The sequence below is a fragment of the Corythoichthys intestinalis genome, chromosome 9 (assembly GCF_030265065.1).
Source record: "Corythoichthys intestinalis isolate RoL2023-P3 chromosome 9, ASM3026506v1, whole genome shotgun sequence".
NCBI classification, from domain to species: domain Eukaryota; kingdom Metazoa; phylum Chordata; class Actinopteri; order Syngnathiformes; family Syngnathidae; genus Corythoichthys; species Corythoichthys intestinalis.
This window is the reverse complement of record NC_080403.1, coordinates 41,912,289-41,926,008: the sequence shown is the minus strand read 5'-3', so window position 1 is coordinate 41,926,008 and position 13,720 is coordinate 41,912,289. Positions and strand designations below refer to the sequence as shown.

The following is a 13,720-nucleotide window of genomic DNA, read 5'->3' as shown; positions in this document are numbered from 1 at the left end:
TCCGAAGAACACCATTCCTAGCATGGGGGTGGAAACATCATGCTTTGGGGCTGTTTTTCTGCAAAGGGACCAGGACGACCGATCTGTGTAAAGGAAATAATGAATGGGGCCATGTATCGAGATATTTTGAGTGAAAATCTCCTTCCATCAGCAAGGCCATTGAAGATGAGATGTGGCTGGGTCTTTCAGCATGACAATGATCCCAAACACACAGCCAGGGCAATAAAGGAATGGCTTCATAAGAAACATTTCAAGGTCCTGGAATGGCCTAGCCAGTCTCCAGATCTCAACCCCATAGAAAATCTGTAGAGGGAGTTGAAAGTCCGTGTTGCCCAACGACAGCCCCAAAACATCTCTGCTCTAGAGGAGATCTGCATGGAGGAATGAGCCAAAATACCAGCAACAGTGTGTGAAAATCTTGTGAAGAGTTACAGAAAACGTTTGGCCTCCGTTATTGCCAACAAAGGGTACATAACAAAGTATTGAGATGAACTTTTGGTATTGACCAAATACTTATTTTCCACCATGATTTGCAAATAAATTCTTTAAAAATCAAACAACGTGATTTTCTGTCTCTCATGGTTGAGGTTTACCAGTGTTGACGATCACAGGCTTCTCTAATATTTTCAAGTGGGACAACTTGCACAATTAGTGGTTGACTAAATACTTATTTGCCCCAATGTAATTCTATTATGGCCAACAACAAAAAATGTCACATGCGATCGCAATGGCATCCCACCGCGACCCACCAATGACCTACTATTCGAGAAGCACTGCTTTAGATGCATCCATTAAAACTTAGTTGGCCACTCTGATAATGTTTGCAAAGCTTTCCATTTAGAAAGTGTGCATGCGTGTCTTTGCGCGCACTTACAGATAGGAGATAGTGTTGGCGTGGGCTGCTTCACACATGTGCCGTTGTCCAGCCTGTGTCCATTGGGACAGGTACAAACCGGACCACTGGGACTCAGAAGGCAAAGCCATTCACATTTCTTTCTGTCGCATGGATTATTTACTAGCAAAACACACACACAAAAAAAAAAACCAGAGCGTACAATGACAACCATACATTCCTCTTCTCTTTTAACTCTTGTTGTTTTAAGCCAAACTTACTCTCTGGTTGCTTGTTGCGGTGGTATAAAACCAGATCAGTGGCATGGTTCATTCTTGTCGTCAGGTTCTCCACATCACCTTTGCCGAATTTATTCACGCGGAAGACGTGGTTGTGGATGTAGGTGATGCCATAGATGTAGTCTTCAAAAATATCAATACTGAAGGGCTGATGGAGCTCTGTTTAAAGAAGGACATTACCAAGAACAGCGTACACATCAGTATGTACAGCGAACAAATCCAGAGGAGTACTGGGCCACATCGGGGAGAAAAAAAATGTACGTGTCATTTTAGGATGACAAAAAAAATGCAATTTTGTGATAAAGATTGATTACAATGCTCGTTTTCCCACTAGACCAAGAGGACCGTGGTCCGGTTGGGGAGCAACTTCGCAGCAACACCGAAAACCAAATGTTCCGAGTAGCATCACATGGACAAAAGGAGAACTCTTGGGAGGAGAGGGAGCATGGGGCATCACAGCGTGGTGCTGCAATGCTGCACGTAATGTAGCATAGCATTATTTTTACATGTTAAACTGTATATAGTTTTTTTTTTTTTTTTTTTTTTCTGTCTTTATTTTTGTAATGATAATATAACCGTGGATCTATGTATCAATTTTTTGTCAACTGACTTTTGTGAAGTAGAAGTTTGAATGCATGCAAGTTCGAATTTAAAACAAAAAAACTAAAGTAGCATAGCATAGCAAGTCGTCGACGCTCCCCCCCGACTCAATGCTGAGCGAACTGGAGTATATAAAAAAAAAAATGCACAGGGGAAAATTATACCACGAAAGGGAATCACCTGGTACCCCAAATCACACAGGCACACTATTGCTCTCACTTTCGTGACTTTTTGCACTGTCAAATTGTCGCCACTTCTAAGAGAGCGAGACTCACGGAACAGCCGCCCTGAGAGGCTCCGCCTGTCTCGGCCAGTCACTTTCACACGGTACATTCAGCAACAGCATGCAAAACACAATTGCCACATTACAACCCGATTCTGTGCATCAAATGCAACTGCTTACCGCAGCACAGCAACATTTGGCCATGGCTAATCGTCTGTCATCTTGCCATTGTTGATCTACATATTAGATTTTTTTTTTTTTGCCAGTGACGCCAAGAGTAGCTCTAGCAATTTCACCAATGAGACGACGCAACAATAATCACATGACTCCATTATACCAATCAAACGCCAGCTTGCCGTTCTATGATCACGCCAGCCTGTTCAATCACGTGGCGTCTTTAAAGGACCGTAAAAAAAATGAAGTATTTGAACCAACATAGAGCGCTGTCCTCAACATGACTCAAAAGCGTGAATTTTAACCTCTCTCTGTATTTATTATGCACCGATTGACCATGGAAAACCGGAGATATGATCCTTTTGATTTCATAATAGTAACTATGAAGGAACTAATCACTATTCAAACTAGGAACTATTTTCTCCACCAGAGGGCACTCATGCATTTTGGACGAATATGCTTCATTTCTGTCATTTTTGTTGTTGTTGTTGTTGTTGTTGTTGTATTTCTTTGGCTTAATGTGGTTATGTAATGGGTTATTGTACAGAATCTTTATAACAACAGCTCATATAGATAACTTTGTGCTAAGAAAAAAAATACCACTGTTAAAAAAAAAAAAAAAAAAAAAAAACATCAAACAAAAATGAAAGCATTTACTCACAATGTTACTCATTACTTGAGTATTCTTTTCACCGAATACTTTTTCATTTGTACTTGAGTACATTTTTTTGGATGACTACTTTTACTTAAGTAATATTATTTTAAAGTAACGCTACTCTTACTCGAGTACGATTTTTGGCTACTTTACCCACCTCTGGCTTTAAGCGGACCGAGACCTGACCAGAGTTCGGTTGTTTGATCCGAACTAGAGTTGGGATGCACGTTCATATTTACAAAACAAAGCCGACTATCTGAGAAAAAGAACTCTAGTCTGTTTAAAACGGGCAAAACAGGGCTAGTGTGAAAAAGCCCTAACTCTAATATAGCAAGAATTCTCTCTCTCAAGAATCAGTGAAATACCGTATTGGCCCGAATATAAGACGGTTTTTTGCATTGAAATAACACTGAAAAAGAGGGGGTCGTCTTATATTCGCGGTCTAGACATTATACCAATTCACAACGCTAGATGGCACCAGATATCATTAAAGCGATGTTCTGTCATGATAGATCTCAGCTACTCTCCCCATTCACGACACTAGATGGCGCCAGATATCATTGAAGCGATGTTCTGTCATGACAGATCTCAGCTACTCTTTTTAGTTTAACCAGTTTGCATTATTTTATTTTATTGCAATGTTTTTCCTTATTCAGATTTGTTTCAAGACTACAGTTACAGTTAGACTTCACTTTGATGGTTAATGCAGTTATTACAATTTTGTTGTTTTATCACAAAAGATTGGTTTATTTACTTTTCAAAAACCAGAAGCCATTCATTTACGAATGTGATTGCACTTTAGTTTACATTTTTAAATGTTCAGATACTAAGATTTGAATGAGGCAAAATAACAAGCTTTTTCTCTCAAATATATTGTTATAATCATTTGTTTCGGATGTACTGTAATTATTTTCTGTATAAAAATTAATTCGGTGTTCAAAAAGTCTTTTTTCAAACTTGAGTCTTGAAAAAGAGGGGGTTGTCTTTTAATCAGGGCCGTCTTTTATTTGGGCCAATACGGTATATGAAATTGTCCATAGTCTTTTTTTTCCATTTTCATTGTTGCTCTAATACTAATTGAAACAAAAACATCAATTGTGCATGCATACAATATAAAAAAATTTGAAGAAAAAAATGCCACTCAACTGTTTTTGATGCTGTTAACAGCCACAACTGCATCGCTGCCATTCAGCCTCACGCTGCCGATAACTGATAGTTTTGCATCAGCCCAGTACAAGCGTTGGTTGAAGTAGTCCACTGCGAGGCCTGTGGAAAAACAGTTATAAAAGACTAATTTAATTGCAGACATGCTAGTATACAGTGGGGCAAATAAGTATTTAGTCAACCACTAATTGTGCAAGTTCTCCCACTTGAAAATATTAGAGAGGCCTTTCAACTCCCTTCTCACCCCGTGGCGTCAAAATGATAACAAGAACGGGGAGCAAAAATCCCAGAACCACACGGGGGGACCTAGTGTATGACCTACAGAGAGCTGGGACCACAGAAAGAAAGGCTACAGTAACACAATGCGCCGCCAGGGACTCAAATCCTGCACTGCCAGACGTGTCCCCCTGCTGAAAAAAGTACACGTCCAGGCCCGTCTGCAGTTCGCTAGAGAGCATTTGGATGATCCAGAAGAGGACTGGGAGAATGTGTTATGGTCAGATGAAACCAAAATAGAACTTTTTGGTAGAAACACAAGTTCTCTTGTTCGGAAGAAAAATAATACTGAATTGCACCATACCCACTGTGAAGCATGGGGGTGGAAACATCATGCTTTGGGGCTGTTTTTTCTGCAAAGGGACCAGGACGACTGATCTGTGTAAAGGAAAGAATGAATGGGGCCATGTATCGAAAGATTTGAAGTGAAACTCTCCTTCCATCAGCAAGGGCAACAAAGGAGTGGCTTCGTATGAAGCATTTCAAGGTCCTGGAGTGGCCTAGCCAGTCTCCAGGTCTCAACCCCGTAGAAAATCTGCAGAGGGAGTCCGTGTTGCCCAACGACAGCCCCAAAACATCACTGCTCTAGAGGACATCTGCATGGAGGAATGGGCCAAAATACCAGCAACACTGTGTGAAAAGCTTGTGAAGGGTTACAGAAAATGTTTGGCCTTCGTTATTGCCAACAAAGGGTACATAACAAAGTATTGAGACGAACTTTTGGTATTGACCAAATACTTATTTTTAGTGATGCACGGTAATACATTTTTCAACCGATATCGATAACCGATAATTTCCTGCCCCTTCCACCCGATAACCGATAATGTCACGCCAATAATTCTTTTCAAATATGTATGTAAAATTTTAAAGTATACAAAGATCTAATGCAACTGTGCAAAAATGTAATTTAGTGCTATTTTTTCCACATCAAATGTGAACAAGTATTAAATTCCAACATCTAAACAATGGCAATGACATTGTGTAATGGTAAGCTTTTGGCAACAATTACTTAGAGACTAAACACCCAAGTTCCACAAAGATGCCTTTAAAAATAAGCCATTCCTAACATATATCACATTACTACACTGCCAAAACACCTCCTTAAAACTAGCAGAATTGGACAAAACTGTTGATTGCGCACATTTGGAGGCTAAATCAAGTATATAATTATCGGATTGCATTATCGGTTGAATTTCGTTTTATCTAGGTTATCTGTGTGACGTCATAATTGCCATTATTGGCCGATAATTATCGGTGACCGATATTATCGTGCATCTCTACTTATTTTCCACCATGATTTGCAAATAAATTCTTTAAAAATCAAACAATGTGATTTTCTGTTTTTCTTCCCACATTCTGTCTCTCATGGTTGAGGTTTAAACATGTTGACAATTACAGGCCTCTCTAATATTTTCAAGTGGGAGAACTTGCACAATTAGTGGTTGACAAAAATAGTTATTTGCCCCACTGTATGTTCTCTAACATCTACCTGTTGGCCACTGTATGTTTTCTTCCACCAGGGTCTCTCTCATGGTTCCGTCCATGGCAGCTGTTTCGATCTTGGGGTGGTTCCCCCAGTCTGCCCAGTACATTTTCCTAGAGATAAACAGGTAATTTGCAAAGCCCTTAACTCTACCTCGCAAGTACGCATTTCCTCCCCAACATACCCTCTCGGAGGATCGACAACTATCGCGTAAGGTTCATCAATCATCCCTGAGATGAGAGTTTTGCGGTGATGCCCTCCGCTAAGCTGAGCCACTTCAATGACATCTCGACCAGAGTCAGTCCAATACAGGTTCCCTGCCACCCAGTCCACAGCAATGCCTCGCGGCATCTTCAGGTCAGGGATCTAAATACAGACAGCAATAAAACTCACTGAAAACAAAACAGCAACTTTTAAGCCTACTGATGTTGACCGTATGACTTCACCTCCATGTTGATCACCCGTGATTCTGTTTGCCGTCGATTACGGTTGTTGTTAGGCGATGGGGAGGGGGAAGAGGGCAATTCGTATGAAGATATGCGTCCTGTGTGCCAGTTGGTCCAGTAAATGCGGTTAGTCTTAATGTGCACATCCATTGCATCTATGCGCACGTTGGCATCGCCCTGGAAGATTTGTTCATAGCGCCAGTTTGGCATTGAGGGATCCAGGCCACGGATCTCGTTGTCATCAGCGATGTAAAGCACTTGTCTCTGAGCTGGGGATGAAGTGAACAGAGCAAAATTACGAAACTGTAGGAGGATTGTTCGTGACGTTATTGTTTATATTTCTCGCGTTCCAAAATGGCGGATGCTTTACTATTGTTGAGTAGTCGATTGTACGGCCCTTTGGGGGCCTGATAAGGATTTTCGAATTCGAGGACAGCAAAAAAATAAAGAAACAGCTTCAGGCGATCAGATTAAATCGGTGTTCTGTCAGGTTGACATATCCTCATGATTATATAGCACCTTTCCACACATTAAATGTCACTCAAAGCACTTTATAATACTTGTACTTGTTAATTAATAGATGTAATTGTGAACATTTAGCATACACTGAACGGCATTATTTAAGGTTATGTGGCAACAACCGTTACTGTAATAAAATGCAGATACATTTACAGTATCCCTGGGCAAGGGTGTAGTTTTGGTCTCAACATTGGTAGGAACTATGTGGCATAACCTGCAGATACACTTTTTGCTGGGGACGGGACATTCATAATAATCAATGTAAAATAAATCTGTATTGACTTATATGAATTTTTATGTGTATTGGTTCAGCCTACACCGTTCAATTCAAACCTTTGTTTTCAAAAACTACTAAAGAAATATTTTGTAAACTTCCAGAAAAATGTTCGGATTTAAATTGCATTATTCGAATATAAATTATATGAACATACACAATATTTACAAGCTTGTTAATCATCGCTGAACTATCCAGGAAAAAAAAAAAAAAAACATTGTCTAAATAAAGAGTTAAATATAACTGAAAAAAAAAAAAAAAAAAGTTTTTGTCAGTGGACAACAAAAATAAATAAGAATGGAGCCATCCTTCAGGTAAAACACTACAGTTTTGTTCACAAGCACAGCCAAACTCAAAAAAAAAAAAAAAAGAAAGCTCCTGTGGGCTGCATTAAGACCACATCAGTAAAATTAAAATCAGAGAGAAGGGGGGTAAACCTCGGTTCACTACATTTCTCACAGTTAATTTAACGTTAACTGTAGAAAACATACAGTAGGACACTTCTCTCTATGCAGTTTCCCCACTCGACTTTTGCAGGTTAGCAAGTTCACACAGTTTAATGTTATGCTAACGCTGATTCAGGTCGGACTTTCTGTAGCAAAATTAGTGGTGTGTTCCCCACTTCCACAAAATTGATGTCTTTTTACATTTCTTACAGTGGCTCTGCTGGATGAAAAAAACAGCTTTTATCCCTAATATCTCTATTATCTAATGTATGTGTGTTGGCAGGGAGGAGGGGGGGGGGTCAAGTCATCAGCCAATCTAATGTGTGTTTAGGAGTAAAAAACACTGGACTGGCACAATCAGCAAGTGAAAAGAGGTACATGTTAGTCTGATCAAAATGAAAATAATTCACTTAATAATGGTGGGGTCAATTACAAAAATTAAAACACATGGGAAGACAACCTAAATGACCTATATAACTGAAGTCATTATATAAGGTTGCTTAAAAGTTGGTGGGGACAATTTGAGATTCCTGAAAAGTTGGTAGTGTTTTGACCCTACCATCCCTATACAAACCTACGCCCTTGTCCCCGGGTTACCCCGTACCCGACTTACGTGATTTCGATTTTACGACGCTGGAGTCTCGTTTTTTTTTTTTTTTTTTTTTCAAATAAAGTTGACTTTTGTTTTTGTGATGCTTGCTTTTATCTTGGCGCAGGAAGTGTAGAGCACATAGTACAAATGGCAAGCAAGTAAGAGCGTATGTACACACGAAGAACGTATTTGCACACATGAAGAAGAGCGCACGGGCACGTGCACACACGAGGAAGACCGCATTTGTTCCGATAAAGAATTCGCACAGCCAAGTTAGAGACAGAGGGAAAAGCCTGCAAGCCTGCGTGCACATTTATTGCTTGTGGAGCATGCCCGGGGGCAACACCTGTATATAACACATTTTGTACTGTTTATTGTGAGCTTTCAATTGTAGCCGAAAACTTGGGGCGAGTTCATGTTATTGTTTTTGATGACGTGCGGACGCTGATAGATGCTTATCGTTTGTGTGGATTGTTATATTGTTATACTGTATTAGTAGGTAGTTATAAACGCAAATTTGAATTGCTGTCATTGAAGCTGAAACTGATTTAATTTCATTTTTATCTTAGTTACGTTCTGCAAGTGTTGATGTCATGAACAGCTGAATAAAGTCAGCAAACCACACGGACGTCTGACATGGTCATTTCAGAGCTTAAGCTAGCTGTCTATCTGGGACTTAGCTCCAACATCTTGGCATGGACAGTACAATGATGTATTATACATGTTTTGGATCGTTATTTTGAGATTTAGGGGGTATTTAGGGGTTCTTAAAGGGTTAATTTCGAGTTAAGCAGAAATTCGGGTTTCTTCGTCAGCGTAGGAACGGAACTCGTTCCTAACCCGGGGACTAATGAAATATTTTTTTATATAACCATTGTATGACTGCCATTGTACGAATTATACATTATATTTTAAAATGATAACACAAATGCTCCATAAATCTGCATTTTAATACAGAAAAAGGTGGCGGACGCCAGCCACACAACATTAATAAATGCAGTCTGGAGTAAGCTGCACGTAGTTAGTGTACAACTAAATCTATAATTTAACAAGTACTATAAGTTTTGTAAAGCGCATTTAATGTGTGAAAAAAATTCTATGGTACTCTGACAATGTCTGCTAATCTGACAGAACACCGGATGATACAAAGAAAGCCTGGATTCCTGCTTATGCTGACAGCATTTGTGAGGCTCAGTTTGCTCATGGTAAATTCTAGTGGCTAATTGTTATTAAGAAATAATCAAATATACGTAGCATACAATGTACTTGCAGCACGATCTTGGCTTTGTGCTTCACAGAAGAAACTGAGCTAACTTTGCTTGAAACAAAATAATTGTAGGCTTACAGACTTTTGAAAGCCTTTAATTTTTCACGAGTGAAGGGTCCAGGGCTTTCTATAAAATGGCCAAGACAGAGGTGAATTGGACCACTATTATTCCATCAACCTAGTACTCATACGGAATCAATTTTGTCTTACAGGGAACCTCGGACTTAAAGACTTGTATGCTCTATTAAACCACACTTGTTCTCTTTTACTAAAATATGTTATTAGAAACATAAAATATTGCTATTGATTTAAAAATCTTTAATATTTAGTACATGTTTTGACCTATGGAGGGCGCCATGTTTTATGGACACTCGGGGTGATGACGTAGATTGTCACTGTCACTCGACGGGTTACTGCAATTCCTTCTACGCGGCGAGACGTCCAACACATGCGCTCATCAGTTAAATGCGGCGAGTACTTAATATTTGTGGTTTTATTGAGTCTTTCATTACCTTTTCATTGCCTCAAAATACTTTTTGCATGTGTTTCCTTCTCATACTTTTAAGCATTGTGTTTTCTTGTGGTAGCTTTAAAGCAGATTGTTGATCTTTTGACCACATTGGTCACATAGCATATTTAAACCACCCATACTTGATATTACTACGTTTAAGTATTTTCTTAAGGCATATTTAGTATGTTCTGTCTGTATGCATCTAAACAAAACAAGTTAAAAGCGCACGGTAGTACTTTGGGTGTCAAATTCGCCTCTTGTAGGACATTTCGCAGGTGTAACACATTTTGGCACAACACCGTTTTTTGCCCAACTCTTGTCTTGTCTCATCCCGTCTTTCCTTCTGATTTTGCTTTTGCTGCTCGTTTTGTGAAATATCGACAGTGCTGTCATGCTCATTATACCGTATTGGCCCGAATATAAGACAGTGTTTTTTTGCATTGAAATAAGACTGAAAAAGAGGGGGTCGTCTTATATTCGCGGTCTAGACATTATACCCAATCACGACGCTAGATGGCGCCAGATATCATTGAAGCGATGTTCTGTTATGACAGATCTCAGCTACTCTCCCCATTCACAAAGCTAGATGGCGCCAGATATCATTGAAGCGATGTTCTGTCATGACAGATCTCAGCTACTCTTTTTAGTTTAACCAGTTTGCATTATTTTATTGCAATGTTTTTCCTTATTCAGATTTGTTTTAAGACTACAGTTACAGTTAGACTTCACTTTGATGGTTAATGCAGTTATTGCAATTTTGTTGTTTTATCACAATAGATTGGTTTATTTACATTTCAAAAACCAGAAGCCATTCATTTACGAATGTGATTGCACTTTAGTTTACATTTTTAAATGTTTAGATATTAAGATTTGAATGAGGCAAAATAGCAAGCTTTTTTCCCTCTCAAATATATTGTTATAATCATTTGTTTCGGATGTACTGTAATTATTTTCTGTATAAAAATTAATTTGGTGTTCAAAAAGTCATTTTTCAAACTTGAGTCTTGAAAAAGAGGGGGTCGTCTTATATTCGGCTCAATACGGTAGTTCCTCTCTGGGTTCAAATTGAAAGGGGTGAACAGATGACATGTTTATGTCGCTAGAGTCATACTCTCGAAGCCCGGCGGCATAACCATGTGACGTCAACCCCCCTGCGATGTCAACAACAATGGCGACCTACTAGTTAAACTATTTTTACAAATTGTATGAAAACCAAAACATCAAGAGGGGTTTCAATATCAGATTATTTGAACTCATAATAACGTTTATCTTTTAAGAACTACAAGTCTTTCTATCCGTGGATCCGTTTAAGCTTCTCTCTCAACCTCCTTTTGTTTGTTGCATCTTCACTACTGCCGGTTTGTCATGTTTGTGACTTTTTGCCACCCAACAGACTACACGTGTACCAAAAATATGTCGACAAAGATCCTCTTATAGGATTAAGCACTAAATGCAAAATATTTGGACGTACTCTTTGTTTAGCTAAATGGGTAATTGTGTGGCTGGTGTAACTAAACAGTGCTTGTAGACATTTGAGAGATGAGTGAATTTGTAATGTACATACAAATCTGTAAATATATAGCGATGAAAAATGAGTGAATGATTCTGAACTTTATTTTCACTCTCTGTAGGTGATAAGTGTAATAACCAGGTGTCCTTTTTTTCATACTCTGCTCAATAAGTGTCCCAGTGCTAAAAATATTTAAGCAATGTACTTACTGTCAGCCTTGCAAGTGTCATTGATTCTGGTAAAGTACTTGTGGCAGCTGCACTTGTACGATCCCTTTGTATTGTTGCAGATGTGGGAGCACACTCCAAACTCTCTACACTCGTTCTTATCTGTCAACAAATAAAATGTGCTTTGCATACATTGTCATGGGGTACATCACACGGGAGCAGAGCTAACAAAAAGTATACCTTCGCATCTGTTACGCCCATAGGACTGGAAGCCCGGTTTGCAGGAGCAAAAAGAGCTTGTACCATTGATCACGCAGTGAGCTTCATCGCCGTCACCGCAAACTGTCCGATTGCTGCGGCAATCATTCAACACTGTGTCTGCAAGGCAACATTCTCACAATTAGAACCAGATGGAACGGATCCTGATCCTGGCATTGCCACTCTCCTACCTTTCTTGTTGCAGTTGATTTCATCAGAGCCGTAATCCTCACAGTCGTTGAAGAAGTTGCACCGCAGGATAGAGCTGATGCAGCGGCCATTAGAGCACTGGAATTCATCTTTTTGGCAGACTGGCGTGGATGGAGGAAGCTCTGAAGTACAGTACAGTTGAAGAGATGTTCATCCAAGTTTAAATATATTTTATCAGTTTATTTATCTACAGATCACGGCAATATGCTAACAGTTTACGGAATCAAGTCATTCTCAGAATTTCTATTCAAATACCAGGGATCAAAAAGTTAAGAGCTCCTACTTGATGTCTGTTGTCATAACAGAAATCTCCCTTCAAGGCTTGCAACTAAGTCACGTTTGAGCATTCTTTTGTAAGCAAAGCCATCCATAAACATCGAGACAAAAAATACTCCAAAATTACCCGTTTTACAAAAAAAATGCTGCTAGTAAATGCCCCAGGTGGCAAGATGAAGATGCTAGTTTTATTTGAATTGTCAAAATCATCATTGTTACTTCCTGTTTGTTAAAGAAGACGATATGTTTAAAATTATGTACAGTACTGTAATACGCATTTATTTATTTTAGCAATTCTGTGGTTAGTTGTACTTAGCATTAATCAAGCAGACTTAGTTTGACAAACCTATATAATTAGTTCAAACATTTTGCAATTTAAAAATGCCACGGTTCACTTTAATGTCAAATTTACTGGACCCTAACTGGGAGAAAAGGCTTGAAGCAAGCACATTTTCTCTTTTATTTCAAAACTGTGAAAGACAGTAAGATTGGGCGCTAATTAATACATTTAAATCATCTTATAAGAAGTTTAAATGTGTTTGATGGCATGTCAGAGGCTAACTTCATACGCAGAGTTTGAGGGGAGGTAGACGGGGCAGTGCCTCCCCTGGTGGCCGAAAAAATGTCTTTTCATGTAACTGACTTTCCTTTATACAGTATGAAGTTAAAATAAAGACCTTGCCGGTAAAATGGTGTCTATAAAAGTTGTAAAGCAATAAAACAAACAACAAAAATGAATGAAATGAACAAGAGTACTACAAAGTATTTCATAACGGGTCAAAATCGTTTTTTTGAACAGATCATGTGACTAGCCCCTACAGACGGCCCTTTGCTTTGCTCAGCCAAAACTGCACATGAGGAGGCAAGATAGAGATTTAGGATTTCTTTCAACTAAAGCTGCTCTTGCACTGTATTTTAAGCCAAAAGAACTGTTGTGTTTGATAGAACAATATGTCTATATGCTTCCATTGCAGTTTCATGGCACATTAAGCCCCCGAACTATTTGTAATTTGTCCGGTTTACCCTGTTTATAGACACTGCGCAACCACTTTTGTTTCAACCCAGGCATAAAAAGGAGGTAGGCAATTATATTTATTATTTGAAATGTTTGTCATTTTTAGCTCAGAATCATTAATTGATGTCTAATAATTAGTTAAAAAACACTTTACAAAATTATTCACTCGCCTACTTTAAACTTTAAACCAAATTACGTCACAATGAAAAAAAATTGTGTCTGTAAATAGGTCATGGATATCTACCTCATAATTATCGCTTAATTGTATTTTTTTGTTACTTTCACATTTTGCCGGATATTTTAGATGATAAAGAATCGATCCAAACAAAGAAAAATTGAAAAATAACGTTTAAAAGGGTAAATATATGAAAAAGAAAATCTCGACCACTCCTTGATGTCTGCGATTTCTGCATTGCAACCCTTGTTGTATTACCGTGTTTCACCCATAAAATCCCCAAAAAGTCCAACTGTGGCCATTCACAGCTGTGTTTTGACAGTCCACCTATGCCTAACTTCCTTGGGA

The 13,720-nt window shown here is 38.8% G+C and overlaps 1 protein-coding gene across 2 annotated transcripts in view; it reads right to left on the bottom strand.

Annotated features, from left to right (window-relative positions):
* Positions 1 to 13,720, bottom strand: part of LOC130921326 (low-density lipoprotein receptor-related protein 1-like) — a 338,897-nt gene that overhangs the window by 20,125 nt on the left and 305,052 nt on the right. For both annotated transcript variants that reach the window (XM_057845057.1, XM_057845058.1), the window contains exons 73-81: positions 11,888 to 12,028; positions 11,679 to 11,816; positions 11,481 to 11,600; positions 6,153 to 6,421; positions 5,891 to 6,072; positions 5,713 to 5,819; positions 3,930 to 4,049; positions 1,114 to 1,290; positions 875 to 1,015 (exon numbers count right to left, since the gene is read on the bottom strand). In XM_057845057.1, coding sequence (XP_057701040.1) covers positions 875 to 1,015; positions 1,114 to 1,290; positions 3,930 to 4,049; positions 5,713 to 5,819; positions 5,891 to 6,072; positions 6,153 to 6,421; positions 11,481 to 11,600; positions 11,679 to 11,816; positions 11,888 to 12,028 — 1,395 coding nt within the window. The remainder of the gene's footprint in view (positions 1 to 874; positions 1,016 to 1,113; positions 1,291 to 3,929; positions 4,050 to 5,712; positions 5,820 to 5,890; positions 6,073 to 6,152; positions 6,422 to 11,480; positions 11,601 to 11,678; positions 11,817 to 11,887; positions 12,029 to 13,720) is intronic.